Source organism: Tupaia chinensis, unplaced genomic scaffold (genome assembly GCF_000334495.1).
Source record: "Tupaia chinensis unplaced genomic scaffold, TupChi_1.0 Scaffold000561_1, whole genome shotgun sequence".
Lineage (NCBI taxonomy): Eukaryota > Metazoa > Chordata > Mammalia > Scandentia > Tupaiidae > Tupaia > Tupaia belangeri.
Window position 1 is genome coordinate 3340624 of NW_006160074.1, and position 24320 is coordinate 3364943.

The 24320-nt window shown below is 47.2% G+C and overlaps 1 protein-coding gene across 1 annotated transcript in view; it reads right to left on the bottom strand.

Moving 5' to 3' along the window:
- Positions 1–2257: 2257 nt before the first annotated feature.
- LRP4 (LDL receptor related protein 4) overlaps positions 2258–24320 on the bottom strand; it is a 72102-nt gene continuing 50039 nt past the window's right edge. The window contains exons 34-41 of the mRNA XM_027775436.1: positions 22682–22790; positions 20920–21064; positions 20540–20653; positions 19546–19681; positions 14239–14306; positions 13605–13692; positions 9952–10093; positions 2258–4748 (exon numbers count right to left, since the gene is read on the bottom strand). Coding sequence (XP_027631237.1) covers positions 4416–4748; positions 9952–10093; positions 13605–13692; positions 14239–14306; positions 19546–19681; positions 20540–20653; positions 20920–21064; positions 22682–22790 — 1135 coding nt within the window. The 3' untranslated portion in view covers positions 2258–4415. The remainder of the gene's footprint in view (positions 4749–9951; positions 10094–13604; positions 13693–14238; positions 14307–19545; positions 19682–20539; positions 20654–20919; positions 21065–22681; positions 22791–24320) is intronic.

Genomic DNA, 24320 nt, shown 5'->3' on the forward strand with positions numbered 1-24320 from the left:
CCTAATTGGCCTACAGGATCTCAAAGTTTGGATGCTTTTAATATGGACTGGTTGAGGGACCAGCAGGTGGCATGGTGGTTAAGGTGCTGGATACTCCCACATGGCTGACCATGATTTGAGTCCTGGACCTGGTATCTTGCTTTCTCACTTCCCCTCTTGCTCCCTCTCTGTGTCTCTCTCTGTCAAATTAAGAATAAATGAATGAATAAGTAAATAATTTTTAAAAATATGGACTGGTTGAATGAAAGAATGTATAGCGTTTTTTAATTTTCTTTTTTCATGGCCCATTTTCCCATTTCCCACAGGCCCCCAAATGCATGCTGTCCAAGAACTTTAACCACAGATCTATCAGCCTCACCAAAGAGGAAGGAGGTAGAAAGAAGAGATAGGGACCTCCTTAACAGGCTTTTAGGGGGCTGAAGTGAAAAGCCACTGGGAGCGGCAGAGTACGTGAGTTCTTGGCTCTTCCTGTCTTGTAAAATGAAACAGGCAGATCGTGGAGCTCAAGGTTAACTTAGTTTTGGGCTTAAACGCAGACCCTTAATTAGGCTCTCTGGGTCTGTTTTAACACCATGTTAAGGAGTCCGAAGTTGTGAAGTGGAGCCTAGGCTGGAAATAAATGTCCCCTATGCTGAACTCTGCTAGCTCCTGCCAACTGCTAGCAGGAGAATGACCTGGAGAGAAAATACGGGCTTGTCAGGAAAGTCATAATGTACTTCTCTATGCAAAAATGCGTCCTGACTTTTCCAGCAAGTGAGAAAATGTTTCAAAACAAAGACTGCTTAACACATCCCCAAACACACATCCTACAAAGTGGGTCAGTTGAGTCATATTCACATATGAAGAAGACATACTTACAGATTTCTTAGCCATGAAAAGGAATATATATATATAGTTTATATATAGTTTGCTGTAGGGCATGTGTGCTTGCTAGAGAGAAAGAGAAGGAAATCCCTCTCCTCCCCTCCATTCTCCTCTTGGGATTTTGGGCATGCATGCATTGGCATCTGGCATGTTTTTTGAGCTGCTGGGCTTGGGACTCGAGCTGTGTGGTTTGCATGTGGGATCCAGCCACCTTAACCACCACGCCACCAGCTGACCCAGTTACAGGTTTATATCCATAGAACCAGACTAGAAATTCTCAATCCTGTTTCACCCCTGGATGCTCTTTACTGTTATGACTTCTGTTGTTGTTGTTGTTGTTTCCCAAAAGAGGATAGTGAAGGTGGGGAGGATGATTATCTTTGAGCTACTCCACTGCTCTGTGTCCTAGCACACCCACCCCTCACCAAAGTTGGAAAAACTACGTACTGTAGTTTATACTCGAATCTCCTGTCACGAAATGCAGGAGGCTTCTACCTTCATCGCTCCCACTTTCTTTCCTCTTTCTTTAGGCGGAGGGTGGTGGGCGCTAACTTTAAGCTCCGTTAGACCACTGTTTAGGTGTGGGCAGTGCCTGGCCCATGCCAGGAGACGAATGAAAGGGGACATCATTCTATAGATTTGCAGTGTAGAAAATTGACTTATTGAGCCGCGACATCCAGTTCTGGGTCTGGCATTGGGGCTAGCACGATTCCCAATTCTGACTGAAGGGTCTTATATCCAGATCCCCACGTCCTGGTTCCAGTGTTGAGACGCAGTAAATGAGCTTTGAGAGGGCAGCTTTTGAAACATGAATGGGATCTTAGTAACCATTTGATCCATGCCCAGAGTAACGATGGAAGCTGACCAAGAGCAGACAGAGCTGAGGCTGGAATTAGCCCTCCTCACTCAGCACATTTCTTGGTATGTCAGACCATCTTGCCAGCGACCAGCACTTCCAGGCAAAGTCAAGTTCTGTGACACTGAAGTCCTCAAAGACCTCGAAGGAGAAGATACATGGCATACATGCCGTGACACTTCCCTCCAATGAGGCCGAGGGAAAAATCACTAGTGATCAACACACTTTTCCCGGGGAGTCCGGGCAGTACCTTGGGCAGTCCGGACCAGCCAATCAGAATTACCGCTCAAGATGAAACCTGTCATCCCTTGTCTAGAGGAAAGGGCTTTGTGAGTCAGTGAGCTGGGGTCTTGACCTGTCTTCTCAAGATGAGCTTAACCCCAGCAGGAACCTCACACCTTTGAATGCTCGTCACTGTCCCCACAGGCCCAAAGGAACTGGACCTCATTTCTGCAAGCAGGTGTTCCATAGCACGGGTCTGCCAGACAGGGCAGGTGCAGGATTAGTCATGACTCCAAGCCAGGCAAGGTGATTAAGAAAAGCTAAATTTATATTAAATTATCATAAAGTCCTAAAATACTGAACATAGTGGTTAAATAACTCCAGAAAGTCCAATCTCTCCAGTGAGTGACGTTAAAACCATTACACTCGAGCGCGGGAGAATCACTTCCATTAGTTTAGGACAGAGAGATTTTGCTTTTTACAGAGTAAATCAGTGCTCAAATAGATATTTCCTCAAATATGTCCTTTCTACATTCTGAACAGCCCAAGTGCCATAAGATCCTTCCCCCTTTCCAAGCAAAGAAATGCACTTTTCTACTCTCTCCCTCTCCCCAACCGTGAGTCTAAGGACCCAAAGTGCTCCTTCTTTTACTCCCTTACCGAGTGCGAATTGTCCTTCTTCCCTCCCAGGAGTGGCACCTTGCTTCCCCACCCCGTGCACTGGAAAAGCCTTCTTGGCCTGGCCTGGCTGCAATGCGTAGGCCAGACCTGAGGCTGGCTACTGAGAACAGGACTAAGGGCTTGGTCTCCGTCTCTAGCAATCTTACAACTGACCAGAAAAGCATGGATCTCACCATGTCACCGACCTGTTGGGCAGCTGATTTTTCAATACCAATAACCAAGGGAGATGTTGCAAATCAGGAAACTTCCCCTAAGCAGCTCTCCATTCTCAGCCCCTGACACCCTCTCCTGCTGCTTCTAATTCCTGGGGGGAGAAATCTGGGGCTGCCCTGGGTGGGGAGGGCTTCCTCCATGGTTTGTTCTACCTTCCTACCCCTTGCTCACCGTCTGATCTTCCCTCAGCCTTCCTCACCACAGGACTTTGGAGATTGCTGGTGCCACCAGGCTAGGTCAGAAAAAGCAAGTTAGGCCAAAACAGAAACATAAACGAAACATGACAAGCAAGGGAGAAGTTTTAGAGCAGAAGAAAGCCTCAACTCCCCTGACATTAGCCCAAGACACATGCTGTGGGAATGCGTGACAGCCAAGTGATGGCAGCTTGGCGTGGCAATGAGTCCCTTATCTGAGAAGAGAGGTGGAATGGGACTTCACCACCCATGGCTGCAGGCTCTCTGTCCACCAACTGAGATCCCTGAGCACCTGAGAAAGCTCACAGGAGGTCGAACCTCAGAGATCTCTGTAGGCCTCAGGTGCCCCAAGTCTCTCAGCCTCCTGCTCTTCCTGACCATTTGTGAAAACTTCTGGTGCTTCTTTGAAAGATGGTCTCAGGACCTCTTCCCTTAGAGTCCCAGAGCATGAAGGACTGAATGGTTGTCTGTCACAGTGCAGGCGGCATGCTGTCTGGCCTAGGCAGAGCTCCTTGGACATTGTAGAGACTCGGCCCCCAAGATCTAACCTTCACTCAAGCCACTGGCTCATAATCTGGTTATTCAGAATGAAAGACTCAGGAAAAGTACTGTCCAGTGGTGGCACCAGGAGGAAGTTCCTACTAGCCATGGCCATGTGATAGGGGCCTCCAGTCACGTGAAGGTAAGAATAGCTTTAGACAATCTAGCAGGGGGAAGAAGAGCTTTAGCCATACCCTCATCTCAGCTGTGTCTGCAATTCAAAAAGTAGAGACTTTTAGGGTGAAAATAACATCCACTGCCAGCAATGGACAGGACACCCAGCCCAACCACCCCCAGAAGCATTTTCAAATTGCCAACACAAGGCTGGAGGTCTCCCAGATGCCCATACCAGCTGGGCCAACTCTTCTTCTCTCAGCCTCCATCCTTCATCCCTCTCTTTACCCACAACCCCCTGCCCCAGCCCCTGATGGGCGAGTTCTCTCCAAGCAGCAGTCATGCCAGCGTGGTGGGGAGAGTACAGTCTCGGGTCATCAGCTGCCGCAGTGCTGTGGACAGGCAGGCACCAAGGGTACGGGGAAGGGGAGGAGGGGCTGTGCACTGAAAAGGAATCAGTACTGAGCCCAGTTTCAGGGGGCCCCACGGAGTGCAAGAGGTGAGGTTCATGGTAAAATCCAGGTCAAAATTCTTGAGATGTGCCATCACTTTTTGTGCCCAAGTAGTTGTGGACTGGGGTGGAAAAGAGCTCCCTTGGAGGGCTCGGGAGCAGTTATGGGGTGAGTGGAGGAGGAGGAGGAACACACAGGAAGGGGGCCTGCTGTATAAGCGAGCACACGGACTATAAGTCCATAAAGAAGGAACAGGCAGACAGGAGAGAACGTGGGCATTTAGACCTGGCTCTCCGAGGAGAGCTTGCGTTCGTGTTTCCAGCCCGTGTCAGGCAGAGAGCCCCGTCTTTCTGGAGTGGCTGCAGTATGGACGCTGCTACACTCAGATTGCTCTTCCTGTAACAGCTGCTCTGTCTCCGTGTCATCGAGGGAGCCAGAGCTGGCCTGGATGGAGACCGTGTCTGTCTTCATGCACACATGATCCCGAAGAAGGCCCCCTCGTGAGCTGCGCAGTTGCTTGAGGTCATCCCACTCAGCTTCGTCCCCAGACAGGAGACAGATCCCCTCCACAATCTTGATCTTCTCCTTGGTGTAGTTATGGTCAGGCCCACCCTAGGGTGGAGAGCAGGGAGACACGGTCAGTCTGTGAAGGAGCTCTGTGAAGGATCCCACAGTGAGCTGAAGAAAGTGGAGAGCAGGGAGACACGGTCAGTCAGTGGGCTCTCTGTGAAGGATCCCACAGTGAGCTGAAGAAGGAAGTGGGTGGCCTGACCGTGGGCGAGAAGGGCATAAAATCACACATATGAGTGGGGTGAGGGGCAGATATATGAGGCCTCACAGCAGAGCAACTATGAAGGTATTGATGAAATATACAAAAAAGTGGAATTAAAATATGAGTATTTCAGTGTAAAAAATTGAAATCCATGAATACTTTTTTCTTAATAGTATTTTTTCTTAATATGTTTTTGTCGCAGGGTGCATGAGCTTGCTGGAAACAGACAGAGACAGAGGGAAAGTGAGAAATCACCTCCTGGCAGGATGGCCACACCACAGTCCCATCTCCTCCACTCCCCTCTCAGGATTGCTGGCACACACACGCATGCACACAGCATGTTTTTCAAGCCACCAGGTCTGGGTCTCAAACCGAAGAATTGGCCGTGTGGGATCTAGCCCTTTAACTAGCCCGCCACCTGCTGGCCCTCCATGAATTTTTTGAAGACCTCTTACATGAGGATTATTACTGTGGTCATTGGGGAAGAGGGAAAAATCCTGGATCAGCTACTCACTGGCTATGTCACTTTGGACGAATGTTCACATCTCTGAAACTCAGTCTCTATCTGCAGTGTGGAAGGAATACTACTATCCCCACCTCATAACCAGTGCTGTCAGGTTTAGTAAGGGAGACGTGGAATAATACAATTACTAGGACGCTTGACACAAGACACACTACAGCAGGCTAGCTACTGTTACACTGTTATTATGGTTTATTAATAGGATAGCATGCTGATATAAAAAAATCAAAAGCAATTATATGTACGTTTGTTCAGGATTTCAACTACTTCATATGCTATTACGTTATCTCTTTCTGTTTTTCTTTGTTTGTTTTTTTTTTTTTTTTTTATATGCTATTACGTTATCTCTTTCTGTTTTTTGTTTGTTTGTTTGTTTTAAGTTTCTTTCTTTCTTCTATGAGCATGCAAGAAAGAGGGAGAGAGACAGGTATCCTCAATAGGGTTTTCAAGCCACAACCCATTCCTGGCCTCAGCCGGCCCCAGATCATGGGTGCAAGTGTGCCTACTGTGTCCAAGGTGGACTCCGGATCCAAGCCTGCAACCCTCCTAGGCGGGTCAGCCTTGCGGAGTGTGGTATCACTACCAAGCCACCAACCAGCCCCCAGGAGCTCTTTTTTCTAATTTTGTGAAGGTGAAAACTTAGGAGGGCTCTTAAAAAAATGAATTAATTTTATAAAAAAGATAGGCATGCTCCAGAAAATCCTCTCATTGGGGTTGTAAATGGCATAAGCAGTAGGTCTGCTCAGCAATGCTGGAGCCACATGGCAGACAGCGGGCCCGATCTCTGGTCAACCTTAAATGCTGAGAGACGCAGGTGTCCATGATCCTGGCTGCTGGGAATGCTGCTGGGGAGAGGACTGGAGTATGAGGAGACCCCGCTGAAGTGCTCGATTCTCTCTGTCTCTCCCTCCTCTTCTTCCCTTTCTCCCTCATGAAACAAATAAAATAACCTTCAAATGTCAACGTAGTAGGCCCATAACCTGTGGCTGTTTTGGAGAGGTTACTCTGGCTCTGCTCCCATGAGCCCTGGGGCCATTCCAAGAGCAGCCTTTGAGTTCTGCTTAGGCTTCTCCCTCTGCGGACTCTTTTTTTTCCCCTTCTTTTTTTTGGAGAGGTTTTTTCGCTATAGGGCGCGTGCGCTCACCCGACAGAGAGAGACATAGAGACAGAAAGTGAGAAATCATCCCCCATGGGGGATGGTCACGCCGCAATCCCTTCTCCTCCATTCTCCTCTCGGGATCTTGGGCACGAACGCACATGTGCCCGACGTGAGTTTTAAGCCACCGGGTCGGGGACGTGAACCGCAGTCGACTATGTGGGAGTCCAACGACATAGCCATTATGCTAACTGCTGGTTCCCTGCGGACTCTTCAAAAGGTGGCGTCACCCCTGTTTCTGGGGGATAACAAGCAGCATCTCCAGAAGAAAATGGGCCCTAGCTTGGGTTCTGTCCTGCGACAGTGTTCCTACTGGGTCCTGCTCTGTTTTAATAATAATGTGATTCCACAGATATGTTCTGAGCCTGTACATTAACCAGGACCCAGCATTAGTGCTTTGGTGTTTACACAATATAAAATATAGTCCCTGCCTTCTGGAAGTGACAACTCTTTCAGTCATGCAGAGACATACAGAAGGTCCTCGCTTAACGACCCACTTGTTTAACGACCACTCCGACTTGCAACCAGTTCTCCAGCAAGGGCAACCCCCTTCTCAGTCTTTGTCTCGTTCCAACCAATTGGCTAGTCCTCACTACACGAAAAGCATTCGCAATCACGCAAGGCTACATATTTCCTTTGTGAGTTTGTACTTTATTGTGTGCCCATAGTGGTATTCAGAATAAATAAAACCAATTACACCCCATTTATATTGTGTTGTAGTGTGTCTTGTCACTTCCTGGCACTTATCTAAGGTATGGTTCATTATTTTTAATTTTAAAAAATAATAATTGTATTTAACTTATTTATTTATTTATTTAAATTTATCAGAGAGGGACAGAGAGAGAGAAAGAGAGAGAGCATGAGAGAAAAAGTGAGAAAGCAAGACAGTAGGCCCGGACTCAAACCATGGTCAGCCATGTGAAAGTCCAGCGACCTTAACCATCATGCCACCACCAGCCAGCCCCAATTTTAAAAAAATGTTTTTTTGTTCACTATAGACTTGCTTAAGAGAAACCGGGAGAGAAGGAAAGTGAGAAATCACCCCGAGAGGATGGCCACGCTGCAATCCCTTCTTTTTTTTTTAAATAATTTATTTAACTTTATTTATTTATTTGTTTATTTGGAGAGGTTTTTGCTATAGTGTGCGTGCGCTCACCAGACAGAAAGAAAGAGAAAAAGAGAGACAGAAAGTGAGAAATCACCCCCCGTGGGGATGGCCACGCCTCAATCCCTTCTCCATTCTCCTCTCAGGATCTTGGGCACGCACGCACACGTGCCCGGTGTGAGTTTTAAACCACCGGGTCCAGGACTTAAACCGCGGTCAACTACATGGGAGTCCAGTGACATAGCCATTACTCTAACTGCTAGTCCCTATTTATTTATTTATTTTAATTTGACCAGAAAGGGACAAAGTGTGAGAGAGAGAGAAAGACGGAGAGAGAAAGTGAGAAAGCAAGCCGCCAGATCCGGGACTCTAACCGGGGTTGGCCATGTGGGAATCTAGCACCCTCACCACCATGCCACCTGCTGGCCCCTGCATTCCCTTTTTCCATTGTCCTCTCAGTATTTTGGGCATACATGCACATGTGCCTGGTGTGTTTTTCAAGCCACCAGGTCTAGAACTCAAACTGTGCTGTTGGCCACGTGGGATCCAATGCCTTAACCTCCATACCACCTGCTGGCCCTTTAATGTACTTTTTTTGTTGTTGTTTGTTTTGGAGAGGTTTTCACTATAGGCCACGTGCGCTGGCCAGAGAGAGACAGAGACAGAAAGCGAGAAATCCCCCCCCAGGGGGGATGGGCACGCCGCAATCCCTTCTCCTCCATTCTCCTCTCGGGATCTTGGGCACGCACGCACACGCACCCGGTGTGAGTTTTAAGCCACCAGGTCCGGGACACGAATGCGGTTGACTACGTGGGAGTCCAGCAACATAGCCATTATGCTAACTGCTGGTTCCTGTAATGTACATTTTTTTGTATGGATAGAATGACATTATTCTAGTGTGGTGTACATTATATCTATTGAAAAATACATACCCTATGGCACCACAACACATAAGACACCTGCCTTTAAGCTCCTCGCTTATTGGCCAATTCACTTAAGGATCTAGCCATAGGAACTAGCTCAGTCGTTAAGTGAGGAGTGTCCCTGGAGAACACACAGCACACGCACGGGCACAGGCACCCATTCACCCAGCATACCCTCCAGGTGAAATTAGTGTCAGAAAAGACGCAGTCCACACAGAGTCTTATCCTGAAAACACACTGGGTAAGTCAGGGAGGGGAGGGCACATGGCAGTAGTAGTTTGGGGGATACCACTCCCTGTACACACACAACAGGTACCTGGAATCGGGAGGAAATCAGAAGAGAAAGGGCGAAAGACTATCAGAGGGATGAAAGAGCTGCTGAGGAAGAAGCAGACATCAGAGAAAGGGGTCACATGGTTTTCGTTTCAACCTGTGACCCCCTACTGTGGTTTTTTTCTGGACCACAGACATTCCAGGAACCCAAGAATCTTCAGGAGTCTTTATGTCAAAGATATTCTTCGGGAAGGGGTTTCCCATTTCTACCATTGCAGATTCTGTTTTGACTGTGGTGGAAGCTTTTTTTAATACGGGAATCCATAGAGGCAGAAAGCACGGGAATGTTACGTAAAACACGTTCACTGTGCATGAGAGCTCTGCAGGTGCGAGGGCAGGTTTTGGCCGTGCTAGACAAAGCCAGCCATGTACAAATAGCTTCTTTGTAAGGAATAGCTTCTGGTGAAAAATTACAGGATTTTAGGAAAAAACAAGGGTTCTATCAGACTAGGAAGACTGAAAATCCCAGGCTATAGAGCCCTTGTAGAAATGGGACTATTTTTCATTGCCTAAACATTCAGCAATTTTCCGCTGAAGTGAAGTTAAAATGAAGGAATTAAAAAATCAGTCAATCAATCAAAGGCCACACTCCCAGGCGTAGGTGCCACCAGCTTGGGTCAGAGGTTAGAAAAGGGAGCATCCAGGAGCTCTTATGTTTCGGGGTGTTCCCAATGAGGGGCACAGCCTCATTGAAGGGGAATGATGATTCCGGGAGAGAAAGAACTTATGAGCCCGGAAAAATACCTCCTGGCAGAGGTGCGCACTCACTGCTTTCAGATCTAAATGTTCCAGCACCTGTTTTCTAAACTGCTCTTACCAGGGTCCCTCAGCCAGTCCCTCAGAGATCCTAGATCTCCCCGGAAACTCGGGTTACATTCAGTTCTTCTGTTCACTATGACTTCCAGGGAGGTAGGTGGGACTAACCAGCAGCCTGTGCTGATCTATGCGGGAACAAGGAGAACGATCCCTCCCACCTCTCCCCCACAATAGAAATGTCCATTTTTACCTCTTTCTTATAGCACAGCTGATTGTACATGGCTGGTTTCGGGACTGCTTCGATTTTCACTTCCTGAGTAGAAGTGCGGTAGGAGGGGTTGCTGTAGGTCAGGTTCCCCATTCCAGGATCGGTGAACTTGGATTTTTTGTGTCTTTCGGACAGAAGGTGATAAGAAATTAGTTCAAATTGGTTTGTGGTCCCTCCCTGGGGGGCAGGGGCAGCCTCCAAGATGGCCCCAGTGACCCTCCTGGTACTCACACCCTTCCGAGTAACCTCACTTTGAGTGTAGGCTGGGCCTGGTAACTTGCTGCTAATTAAAAGAATATGCTGGGGCATATAGGCTGGCAGGTGGCATGGTGCTTAAGGGTGCTGGATTCCTACATGGCCCACTGTGGTTTGAGTCCCAGACCTGGTGGTTTGCTCTCTCTCTCTCTCTCAGACTCTGTCCCTCTGTGGTCAAATTGAAATAATTAAATAATTAAAGTTAAATAAAATAATTCTTAAAAAAAAAAAAAAGAATATGCAAAAAGTGATGGACACTCAGGGCCAGCAGGTGGCATGGTGGTTGAGGTGCTGGGTTCCTACATGGCTGGCTGTGGTTCCAGACCTGGCAGCTGGCTTTCTTACTTTCTCTCTCGCTCTGTCTCTCTCTGGTGGGCACATAGGCCCTATGGCAATTTTAAAAAATAATAATAAAATAGTAGTGAATAAGGTTAAATAATTCTTTTGTTTGTTAAAAATTTTTAAAGAGATTTTGGCCTTAGGGTGCACGTACTCGCCAGAAAGAGAGAGAATAATTCTTTTGTTTGTTAAATTTTTTTAAAGAGATTTTGGCCTTAGGGTGTACACACTCGCCAGAGAGAGAGACAGAGACAGTGAGAGGGAAAGTGAGAAATCACCCCCCAGGAGGGATAGCCATGCCACAATCCCTTCTTCTCTACCCTTCTCCAGGAATCTTGGGCACACACGCACATGCACCTGGTCTGAGTTTCAAGCCACCAGGTTGGGACGCAAACTGTAGTCAGCCCTGCGGGAATTCAGCACTGTAAGTGCTATGCCATCTACAGACCCCAATAAATAATTCTTTTAAAAAAGAAGAAAAGAAAGAAAGTAGTAGAAAGAAGAAAGAAGAAGAGGGAGAAGAAGAGGGAGAAGAAGAAGAGGGAGAAGCATGGTTAAGGTGTGGAGGAGGAAGGAGAAGAAGAAAGTGATGGGCATTAGCTTAGGTTACTTAGGAGAGAAACTGCTTTTCTCCTAGGGTGCCCTCCCTCCCTGCCTCCCTTTTGCCCTTGCTTTGAAGCAAGCTGCCATGTTGTAAGCTGCCCCATGAAAGGGCCCAGGAGACAAGGATGTGATGAGCGGGGAGCTGAATCCTGCCCACAGTGACATGAGTGTGCTTGGAAGGGAGTCCTTCCCCAGTCAAGCCTTGGGATGAGGCTCCAGCTGATACCTGCATTGCAGCCCGTGAGCCACCATGAGGCAGAGACCTTGGCTAAGCAGCACCCAGATTTCTGACCCACAGAAACTGGGAGATAATAAATGGTTGTCATTTTAAGATACTATATTTTAGGGCAATTTGTTATACAGTAACTGATAACTAACATACTAAGCTCTAGAGTCAAGATAGATCTGTTTGAGTCTACCTCTGTGACTTACTAGCCGGGATCTTGGTAGACGGAATCTAAACTTTCTGAGTCTCAGATTCTCATCCGCAATGTGAGGAATAACAATACTTGTGTTGCAAGACTACATTGACACCTACCCATTAAATGGTAACTGTTGTCATTGTTATTATCATTACATTATTAGCAGGAACAGCAGCAAAACCCAGATATTTTTTGCTGTAAGCTGTGTTTAAAATACTTGGAGGAGGGACCAGCAGGTGGTGTGATGGTTAAGGTGTTGGACACTCCCACATGGTCGACCATGGTTCAAGTCCTGGACCTGGTGGCTGGCTGTCTCATTTTCCCTCCATCTCTTTCTCTCTGTGTCTCTCTCTGGTCAAATTAAAATAAATGAATGAATAAATAAAATTAAATAAATAATTCTTAAAAAAAAATACTTGGGAGAAAATATGGGACCAGCAGATGGCATAATGGTTATGATGCCGGACTCCCATGTATCAACCCCAGTTTGAGTCCTAGACCCGGTGGCTTAAAACTCACACTGGGGGCAACCAGCAGTTAGTGTAATGGCTATGTCGCTGGACTCCCATGTAGTTGACCACGGTTCGCGTCCCGGACCCGGTGGCTTAAAACTCACGCCGGGCGCGTGTGCATGCGTGCCCAATATCCCGAGAGGAGAATGGAGGAGAAGGGATTGCGGCGTGACCATTCCCCCTGGCCTGGGGGATGATTTCTCGCTCTCTGTCTCTATGTCTCTCTCTGTCTATCTGGCAAGAACACGTGCTGTAGTGAAAACCTCTCAAAAACAAAAACAAAACAAAACAAAACAAAACAAAAACTCGCACTGGGCTTGTGTGCGTGCTTCCCCAAAATTCCAAAAGAGAGAGAGAGAGGGGTTGGCAGGTGGCGTAGTGGTTAAGGGTGCTAGACTCCCACATGGCCAACCATGGTTTGAGTCCCAGTCCTGGTGGCCTGCTTTCTCACTTTCTCTCTCTCTTTCACTTTGTCCTTCTCTGGTCAAATTTAAATAAATGAAGTTAAAAAAATTAATAAAACTTTAAAAAAGAGAGAGAGACTAGCAGATGGCATAATGGTTACATCATTGGACTCCCATGTAGTCAACCGTGGTTCAAGTCCTGAACTTGGCGACTTAAAACTCGCGCCAGGTGTGTGTGCCCAAAATCCTGAGAAGAGAATGGAGGAAAAAGGATTGTAGCATGGCCATCCCCCAGGGGGTGATTTCTCATTTTCTGTCTCTCTGTCTCTCCAGTGAGTGCCTGTGCCCTATAGCAAAAATCTCTCTCACAAAAGAAAAACATTCTCAGGACCAGCAGATGGCATAATGGTTACACTGCTGGACTCCTACGCAACCTCAGTTCAAGTCCTGGACTCAGTGGCTTCAAACTCACACCAGGCGCATGTGCATGCGTGCCCAAGATCCCAAGAGGAGAATGGAGGAGAAGGGATTGAGGCATGTCCATCCTCCCCAGGGGGTGATTTCTCGCTTTCTATCTCTCTGTCTCTCCAGTGAGTACATGTACGTTATAGCAAAAGTCTCTCTTAAAAAGAAAAAAAAGATTCTAAATTGAAAATGACACCGGCTACCTTCCCATGACGATCACTACAGAGCAATGTATATCCACCACTATTGTAGTAAGGGCCTGTGTTTGTTTGAGAAAACATCATTTCCCATTCCTGTGGGTTGAGGTAGTGTGGGGTAGTGGAAAAGCAAATATGCTAGAGTCAGTTCCAGCTTTGCCTCTTTGTGACCTTCGGTGACATCCTCTGTGCCCTCAGCACCTGAGTCCAGAGAAAACCCCTAGGGTTGCTGTGTTCATTAAATGAGGACACTGCCTAGGCAGTGACGGGGGAAGAAGAGGTAAGTTCCTGCCCTTTACTTCTACTGCTCTGACCAGGGACCTAGTCTTGAAGCAAGGCTGGCCAGAGGCCGATCAGTGAAGCGTGGAGTTCAGAAGACCCCAGATGTGCTAACGAGGGCCCGTGCGCACGCTGCCCCAGTAGCGAGGCCGAGGTTACCTGTACAGCATCAAAGCTGCAATCACCACCAACACCAGCAGGATGCTGAGGAGTCCGCCGATGGCATAGCTGACGTGGAGTCCTTCCCCTGGGGAGAACAGAGATGCTAGGCAGGGACTAGTCACACCCTGTCAGCTGGTGCTGGCGCGAGGGATGGGAAGAGGAGGGCTCCTTTATAGCTTTCAGCTCCTTTTAGCTTTTGGACCTCGGAGGAGGGCTAGGAGCGTCAGGGGAGAGACCACAGACGGTGGGGAGGAGGCCAAGAAGAAACCTATATGCCTGATCCCAATTCACCCCTTCTTAGCTCTGTGACTGAAGGCAAGATACCTCCTTCTACGTCTAAGTTTTCTCATTAGTGAAGTGTAATACGTGGCTCACAGAGCTGGCAGAGATTGAATGAGTGTGTGTACACACACGTACACACACGTACACATACACGCACACACGGCTTTATGTGGCTCATCAAACGCCTGGCACAGGAAAGCAAGTCCTAAGTGGTGTCTATATAATCTGATGATTATTTCCATGGACTTTACCGCAGACCAGGGCTCATCAACCCCAGGGTCTCCATGAGGTTGTAAATGGCATCAGTGGAGATTAGGTTCCCACATCTTCTCTGTCACTCAGGGCTTACCTGGGGCAGCAGGTACGGCCTCGTTAGAATGTGCGCAGAGGCCCAGCCGGGCATCCCTTTCAGAGCATCTGTGGGCACAGAAAACAGATGTGAAGGCTCCTCGTATGCGACGAAGATCTCGTGTTACCCCAGGGCCTGTGAGTGCATTTTCAGGTATGAGAACAGATCAGATGCAAACTTAGACACATGGCAAAGGCAGGACCAGGAAAGAAATCTGTGAGTCACTGTTTTCAAGCCACTATTCTGTGTTGAAATGCATTTTAAAATAGGGACCTTTAACATTGAGAGGCAGATTTGGGAAGGGGCTAAAAGCCTGCAAGAATACTAAGGACATCAACCATCGGCTTTCTAGTCGGGCCACAATGGTGCAAGCTGGAAGGCACTGCTGTGCGGTGGCTGAAACTGCATGAGAGGCCTGGGTTCGGTTCCTGGTCCAACCTAAACAGGCCAAGCATGGTGGTATGTGCTGGTAGTTCGAGCTAGCTGGGAGACTGGAGAAGAATAAATGCCACCTAGCAAGACCCTGTAAGGAACACCTTATTTGGGCTGGCCCCGTAGCCTAGTGGTTAAGTGAGCTGGATCCTATATGGTCATCCACGGTTCAAATCCCAGTCTAGCAGCTTGGAAATCATGCCGGGAGTATGTGCATAAATATCCCAAATCCCAAGAAGATGGAGAAATGGAGGAGAAGGGATTGTGGCCTGACCATGCCCCACTGGGTGGTGCCTTCTCCCTCTCTCTCTGGTGAGCACACTTGCCTACGGGCAATTAAAAAGAAAAATCTCAGAGCCAGCAGGTGACATGGAAGTTAAGGTGGCTGGACCTCACATAGTCAGCGGGGTGGTTTGAATCCATCGCCAGCAGCTTGAAAAACACGCGGGGCATGGGTGCATGTGTGCCTAAAATCCAGAGGTGAGAATAGAAGAGAAGGGATTGTGGCATGGCCATCGCCCCTGGGGACGTGATTTCTCACAGTTCTTTTCTCTCTCTCTCTCTATCTTCAGTGAACACACTGTCCTATACCAAAAAATGAAAAAAAAGATAATCCATCTAGCCAGCTCCTTCTCTGCTGTCCTGTACCTTCTGGGTCCAGCTTCACCTCTGTAAAGCTCCCCCAACTAGGCCCCACAGCCCCCGGAGCCCAATGCTAGCCAGATTTTCTGCTGAGATTTCTTACTCCAGATTAATTTCTAGTGGAAAGTCACAAACCCAGGCCAAGCCCATCCTGAGGTGGATACGGAACTTCAGCTGTGAAATTTGATTTCCTTGACCAAAAATGAAGATTTTCTGCTGAGACTTCTTACTCCAGATTCATTTCTAGTGTCTCTATGCTCTAAGTGTCTAGACAGGTCCAAGTGAACAGCTTCCAAATATCTGAATACGATTAGGGTCAGAATATTCCTCTCACTGAATCTGATGCACAAAGAGTGAAAATGGAATGGGAGAGAGATTGCAGAGCACATCCTTCTGCACGCCTCTGAACACTCAGATTAAACTTCAAGAATTAGGAAGAAACTGGGACCAGCAGATGGCCTAATGGCTATGACGCTGGACTCCCATGTAGTTGACTGTGGTTCAAGTCCCAGACCTGGCAGTTTAAACTCAGGCTGGGCGTGTGTCTGTGCGTACCCAAGATCCCGAGAGGAGAATGGAGGAGAAGGGATTGTGGCGTGGCCATCCCCCTGGGGGTGATTTCTAGCTTTCTATCTCTCTGTCTCTCTCTGTCTTTCTGGAGAGTACACGTGCCCTATAGCAAAAACACGTCAAAAGAAAAAATACGTATGATTAAACCACTATGCAGTATATTCTGGATGGGAAATCATATTTTGTCTGCTGTGACAATGCTCAGGGAATGGATGTAAATTAATCAATTTAAAAAAAAGTTTCAGAAGAAAATTACAGTGCACTTGCCACTAGATTCTAGCTTTGTCCATATTTTTAGTTTAAGGTATTTGTGAATCAATAAAATGTGGAAAAAAATAAAAGAAAAAAAATAAAAAGAAAAATAATTCTCTCTCTCTCCTTCCTGTGTACATGCTCATGGGTTCTCATGAACTAACTTTCTCTCTCATGAGAATAATATAATTCTATGTATATATTATATATAACAATAATAACAGGCTGAAGCCCTTGGCCCAGCCTCAGTGATACAGGTGGTAGTGTGCTATTCTGCAGTGCTGGAAGCCACATGGCTGACTGTAGGCTAGATCTTTGGAGGTCTTGAAACACACCAAATATGTATGCAGCTGCCCAAGATCCTTAGGAAGTAGAGAGATGGACGAAGGGGACTGTGGCCTAAGACCTTATTGAGGGTAACTGTCTCTCTCTCTCTCTCTCTTGAATACGTAGAGGGAAAAAAAGGAAAAAAGGTAAAAGTCTTCCTTTTTAAAATTATTTATTTATTTTTAAGGTTTTTGCCTTAGGGTACCTGCACTGGCTTGAAAGAGACAGAGAGAAAGAAAGTGAGAAGCCACCTCCTAAGGGCAATGGCCATGAAACAATCCCACCTCCTCCATTCTCCTTTCAGGATTTTGGGCGCACCTGCACACACGCCCAGCATGATTTTCAAGCCACTTTGAACTATGGTCAGTCATGAGGGATCCCAGCTTCCCAACCATCATACCACCTGCTAGCCTCAAAAAAAAGGCTTTCTTAAACTTTTTTTTTGAGAGGTTTTTTGCTATAGGGCGCATGTGCTCGCCAGACAGACAGACAGAGACAGAGAGACAGAAAGCGAGAAATCACCCTCTGGGGGGGATGGCCACTCCGTTCTCCTCTCAGGATCTTGGACACGCATGCACACGTGCCCGGTGTGAGTTTTAAGCCACTGGGTCCTGGACTCAGACCGCGGTTGACTATGCTGACTACGTGGGAGTCCAGCGACATAGCCATTTTGCTAACTGCTGGTCCCTTCTTAAACTATTAAGATGAGTCAAAAGAAGCTGCTAGCTAAACAAATCTGACTGGATAAAGATTATTTCAAGGTTCAATGGTCACAATGTCAAAAACAATTGTTTTTGTTTCCTTCAGTCTTTCACAAGGGAATATGTAAAATATCCGGAGGGAATACTCAGGCCGTTAACTTGAAATGCAGGCATCTCCTAACAGGCTGTAGAAAGGTACTTGCAAGTGGATTTGAAACAAAAATGCATGGAATCTTCCCACAGAACTCTGACGGTAAGAAAAAGCCTGAGAAAGGTCCAAAAGTTTTCTACACAACCTAGAAAAATCCAGAAATACCGATTGGTAGTGCTTAAATGTTAGCCAGGAAGGCACAGGCTTGTACCCGGATAATTACTTTCTTTTACAAACTGTACTAACGAGAGAAAATGGGGCACACAATACATGAATTTGATGATATGAAAATCTTGTAACTTAGGGACATTGAGTCTAGACCTGTTCTTTAGGAATATTATTATGTTTCTGTCTATAGAATTAAAATCAAGTGTCAAGTATCTTTTAAATTATAGCTGGCATTGAAACTAAAGAGACCAGTACGTTGCGGCAGGGGAAAAACAAAATTAAAAACTATTCTAATTAGAAAAATGCATGTAAAGACATATCAAAATATCAAGGGTAATTTATATATATATGTGTGTGTGTGCGTGCGTGTGTGTGTGTATAGGTGCTCATGTCTTCTCTATTCCTATCTCTATTTCTACATTGTTTTATAATGTGTAAATGAAAAACACAGTGATGCGGCCAGCAGAGGGCGTAATGACTATGTCACTGGACTCCCACAGTTTGGACCAGTTGGCTTAAAACTCACACCGGGCGCATGTGCACGCATGCCCAAAATCTCAAGAGGAGAATGTGAGAAGAAGAGATTGCAGCGTGGCCCTCACCCCTGTGGGGTGATTTCTCACTTTCTGTCTCTCTTTCTCTCCAGCAAGCGCACAGGCCCTATAGCAAAAATCTCTCTTAAAAAAAGAAAAGAAAAGAAAACATAGTGATAAAGATTTCTCTAACTTGAATGTAACATCACATTTCATCAGTTAGGGAGGTGTGCATTTTTTTCTATATTCTGAGTCAATAACATCTCATGAGTGCTGTCAGTTAACTCTTTCAAACCAGGATGCATTTTTAAATTAATACCACCTTCAATTTATTAAAATACAATGTTTTTAAATAATTAGTCTATTTAACTTTATTATTTATTTATTTTTTTCATTTGACCAGAGAAGGACAGAGAGAGAGAAAGGGAAAGTGAGAAAGCAAGACACCAGGTTCAGGATTCAAACCATAGGCAGCCATGTGGGAGTCCAGCGCCCTTAACCACCACGCCACCTGCCGGCCCCTAAAATATAATATTTTACACTTAATTTGAGAACTATTCATGACCGTGCTTGCTAATTTAATAGTGGTGGGTACTGTAAGCTAAGGCTACCATACCCCAAGGAAACATTTTATTCCGAGTCATAAAGCCACAGTCTACAGACTACTATAGGATAAGACCATACAGGAGAGGACTTCAAGAAGTCCATGGAAGGGGCCAGCAAGTGGCATACTGGGAAGGTGCAGGACTCCCAAATGGCCGAATGTGGTTTGGATCCAAACCTGGCAGCTTGAAAATCATGCCGGGCACAAGCACGTGCATGCCCAAAATCCCAGGAGGAGGATGAAAGAAAAGGGACTGTGGCATGGCCACTCCCCTGAGGAGTGACTTCTCACTTTCCTTCTCTCTGTCTCTCTCTGGTGAGCACACATGCCCTATGGCAAAAACCTAAATGGGGGGGAGGGGGCAGCAGGTGGCGTGGCAGGTAAAGGCGCTGGATTCCCACACGGCCGACCCCGGTTTGAGTCCTGGACCTAGCAGCTAGCTTCCTCACTTTCCCTTTCTCTCTTTCTCTCTCTGGTCAAATTAAAGTGTGAGTATGAGTCTCAAATTAGAGTGTGAGTCTATTAGGGTATAAAAATATTTTTTTTTTTGAAATCCATGCATAGTTTTATTTTTATACTCTGCATTTCCATGAACTTTTTGAAGACCCTCCATACATACAATGCCTGTGATGTGAGAGCACAAGTCATAGAGAGAGGGGAGGGAAGTGTGCCATGTGGAAGACTTCCCGAGTGCTTTCTCTTTAAAGCTGTTCTGAAGGCTTCTTGCCCTCAGAGCTAAAAAGGGAATCACTTGCAATAAGCTACAAGTCTGAATATCACCTTCTGTCCCAGATAGCACAGCCTGGTGGCAAATGATGTGACCCACCTGCTTCCTGCTACAATGATAAGGCTGGCACTCTGGTCTTCTGCTGTGGGGGATGGTGACTTGAATCAAAGAGCCCTCGATCCTGTACTGAACCTACTTACCTGCCTTCCGCCTCCTCCAGAGATGCACGGGTCCGGGTGGTAGCAGAGTGCAAGGTGGTGGGCGGGGTGTTCGGTAGCACTGGGCTCTTCTCACTCATGCTGGTAGCCCTAGGAGCTGGGGGCACCAGGCCAGGTACTAGAAAGAAAGAAGAGTGGAGTGGATGACTGGAGCCCAAAACGTCTTCGTGTGGTCTGAGAATGGCAGCTAGAGAATTTGTCAAAGCAATCTTTTAGCTCCCCTAGTCCTAGGCACATTCATTAGAGGACCCTCCCCCTTTTCTTAAAGGTTTTTGTCTTAGGACATGTGCACTTGCCAGAGAGAGTGAGAGAAAGACAATGAGAGAGAAAGCGAGAAATCTCCCCCTTGGGGATGGGGGATGGCCACGCTGCAATCCCTTCTGCTCCACTCTCCTGTGATTTTGGGCATGCACACACATGTACCTGCCATGACTTTCAAGCTGCTCGGTCGATCTGGGACTTGAACTGCAGTTGGCCACGTGGGAGCCCAGTGCCTTAACCATCATGCCACCTGCTGGCCCCAGAGCCCTTCTTTCTTTTTTTTTTTTTTTTTAAGAGGTTTTTGCCATAGGGTGTGTGTGCTTGCTAGAGACAGGGATGGACAATAAGAGGGAAAGTGAGAAATCACCCCATGGAGGGGGGGTGGCCATGCTGCAATCCCTTCTCCTCCATTCTTCTCCTGGGATCCTGTGCACATGCGTGCATGCACACACATGCATGCACACACGTGCACCTGGTGTGGTCTTCAAGACACTGGATCTGGGACTCAGGGATCTGGGAATCAGCAAACCTGAATTCTGTCCTAATAAAATGCCAGCATCCAGACCTACCCAGGTCTGAGCAATTCCAAAGCCCAAATGCATTGCCCCCAGTCACTCCATGACAAGAGTCTGTGATGGGGACACCAGAAGGACCAAGCTGAGGTTGCTGGCTCCCTGCCCCTCCTGCTGTCCAGGGACCACTTAGTGCAACTCACCAAGGGAGCAGGGCTGGCCATCAGGCTCGTCAGGACAGGCGCACACGAAGTCCAAGGCTCTGGCAAAGCAGAGGTGGGTGCAGCCACCATTGTTCACACCGCAGGCATTGGTTCCTGCAAACAACGCAGATGGGAGCCTAGTTGAGGAAGGAATCAGGTCTCCTGATTTGACACTTCTCAAAAGCGAGCAAGTCCAGAGTCACCCCAGTCCTACAGATAGCAGAGCAGGAAGGCTCTAACCATGAGGATGAAAAGGCCGAAGAGCTTACAATGTGAATCAAAAGGCTCTTTTGCAAATTGTCTTGCTCAGTAACAGTCTTTGGGGGTAACCAACTAACCCGCCGACAGGAAGGGGGCAGCCTCAGTACCCAGGAGCCCACCTGTCTGCCGCTGAGGGGAAACCACGATGATATCCATGAGTCCTTCCACATTCGCCAACACCGTCTCCTTGTTCCGGCCTGAGTACTTGTCAACGCGCTGGATTGACTTGGTCTGCCAGTCTGTCCAGTAGATCCACCTGTCCTGCTACTCAATAGAGAAACCCCAAGAGTGACTCTCCTCCAGCAGTCAGCCCCCAGGGCAGTCTCTGTGCCTCGGAGCGTGTGAATCCCCCCCCCCAGCTGAGCTCCTCGCTCTCTTATACGCCAGGTCAGCTTCTGCACAGCCTAATGGGACCCCGTCCAGGAGTCGCCCCACATCCACACAGAGTGCACCATTCTCTCCTCCGTGCTACTCTGTGCCTTGTAGTTACTTCCACCGACACTGTTTACACGTCTGTCTGTCCTACTAGATGAAATTCTGCAAGGACAAGAATGTGTTTCATTCTTTGAATTTCCAACACCTAACACTCAGTCTTCAGTCGGTTGGCTGAGTGGCAACTTCCTAGCAAACAGAAGTGAATTTGGAGATGATTCTTCTTTTTTAAAAGAATTATTTCATTATTTATTTTAATTTGACCAGAGAGGGACAGAGAGAGAGAGAGAGAGAGAAAGTGAGATAGCAAGCCTCCAGGTCTGGGATTCGAATCGCAGTTGGCCATGTGGGAGTCCAATGCCCTTAACCACCATGCCACCTGCCAGCCCTTGGAGATTCTTCTATGTCTCCATTCTTTTGGGCTCATTGCTCAGAGCCTGCCTAAATCCTCCGCTTCCATCTGTGGGCAGCTTCTTTCTAACACCATGATCGTGCTAGTCTCAACCATTGGTGGGAAGCGCAATGCAGGTGTTTCCCCGCCTGCCTTGGGGATAGTATCAGAAAGTCTAGGGAAAGTGTTAGGAGCTGAAAATCGCATTTGCTGTTCCTTATGGTTTCACATTTGGAACAAAATTAATGTGTATTTATATCTCATTAAGGAAAGCCAGATAAAATCTTTTTGGCTGATAGGATATAATATAGAATAGAGAAGGTGATAGATGGTGTTTGTCAAAAAGCGACAAAGATTTTTAAATGAATCCTCCTTTTGGCCTCAGGCTTGGCGAATCTTTTTCCTCCCCCAAATTCTTTTACAATGTCAGGACTCTCAAGAACGACTACTACTACTAACTACGAAGGCTGGAGATAACATATAGTCAGTGTCCAGTGCCAGCCAGTGTGCTAACGCCTGTGCCTAATTCAGGAGAATACTACTATGAAGCTAATTCATCTTACAACTAACTGAAGCTTCTTCAGAGCTAAGCAGTTACTTAATAGAACTTGAACCCCGGTGCCTGGCACACTGGAGATACTCAATAAACACTTCCTTGTTGCTGAATGACTCAGGACTCTGGCTTTCAGCCACTCCATCCTGTTGCCACTAAGTGAGCAGCCTCAGTTCAGATGTTGAGGGGATCTTGTCAAAATGCACATTCCTGGGCCCAGTCCTCATAAGGCAGGTTCCCTAGAGCCACGGCCCAGGAGCTGCCCTTTAACAAGCTCCACATCTAACTGTGCACCGCTGTCTGGGAGCCACTGTTGTGAATGCTAGCACATGGGAGTGGCAGGATGGGAGGACTGGGGCCCTTGGTAACAAGCCTTCAGTGTACACCCTAAAATGAGCCTTCACAGCATGCTCACTCAGGAGCAATGACAGCCCAGGCTGCTGACTTAAACCCCAAGAAACACCCCAGTCCAGAGGGTTTAGTTACCTCTCTCCTGAGCCAGTACCTGTGTGAGGGCAAAGGGGTGGGACACGTGGCTGACCAAGCCCTGCCGCAGCTTCCCATTCAGGTCAGCACTCTCAATCCGGTCCAGATGGGCATCTACCCAGTATATCCTGTGCAGAAAAGGAGAGAAGGCAGGTGGTCAAAGGGCTTGCCAGGGGGGCTGGCAGGTGGTGTGGTGGTTAAGGTGCTGGACTCCCACATAGCTGACCATGGTTCAAGTCCCGGACCTGGTAGCTTGCTTTCTCACTCTCCCTTTTTCTGTCTGTCTCTCTCTGGTCAAAATTGAATAATGATAATAAATATAATTAAAAATAAATAAATCTTTTTAAAAAAAGAATTTAAAAAATTTAAAAAGGTTTGCCAAGGAGCCCGGTTTTTTCGCCAAGGGGAGTGTGGTGTGGACATCCCCCGTGGGGGGTGATTTATTGCTTTCTGTCTCTCTGTCTCTCTCTGTCTTTCTGGCGAGTGCATGCACCATATTGCAAAAACCTCTAAAAAAAAAAAAAAAAAGAGAGAGCTAAAAAAAAAAAAAAAAAGAGAGAGAGAGAGAGAGAGAGAGAGAGAGAGATCCCTGTAAGTCCTAGCGCTGATGACGGAAATTGGTGATTCCTAAGTAGGAGGCCAGGGCTGTTATGGGGAGGGGTAGAAAGTCTAACCTCAGAGGAGCCACTGTCCTGCCTCATCTTTTTGTTTTTCTTTTTTAAGAGGTTTTTGCTATAGGGCATGTGCGCTCGCCAGAAAGAAAGAGAGACAGAAAGTGAGAAAGCATCCCCCAGGGGAATGGCCACGCCACAATCCCTTCTCCTCCATTCTCCTCTCGGGATCTTGGGCATGCACGTACACGTACCTGGTGTGAGTTTAAACCACTGGGTCCAGGATTCGAACTGCGGTTGACTACATTGGAGTTCAGCGACATAGCCATTATGCCAACTGCTAGCCCCCCACAGCCTCATCTTCAGTAACGTGATCACCCTTTGACTCCTACTCAAGACTCTAAGCCCACATACTTCTGAGTAGTCTTCAAGACGAGAACTCAGTCTCCATGAACCTCACTGAGGTTAAAACAAGAGGGTATCCTGCTACCTCTCCAGGAGACTTTCCTTCCTTCCCCTTCTTCTGGAGACAGGAGAACAGAATGCTTCAAAGCCTCCAACATTTTTTAACCTAGAACCAAAGTTGCAAATCCCAGGGACTCATGTTTATCAGGAAATATAAGAATCAGCCCTTCAATGAATTGAGGAATGGACTTATGGCTCACTCAAAGGACATGCCCTGCTAAAGATATTTTAATTGAAAGCACCATCCAAGGGGCCAGGAGATGGCATAGTGGTTACACTGCTGGACTCCCACACGGCTGACCACGGTTCAAGTCCCAGACCCAGTGGCTTGAAACTCACACCAGGCACATGTGCATGCGTGCCCAAGATCCTGGGAGGAGAATGGAGGAGAAGGGATGGCAGCATGGTCATCCCCCTGAGGTAATTTCTCACTTTCCCTCTGTCTGTCTGGCAAGCACACACACCTTAAGGCAGAAACCTTTCATAAATATTTAAATAAATAAATCATTTAAAAATCTTTTAAATTAAAAAAGCACCAGCCAAACAAATGCAGCCGAGGGCTACAGGCTGGACTTGGCCACC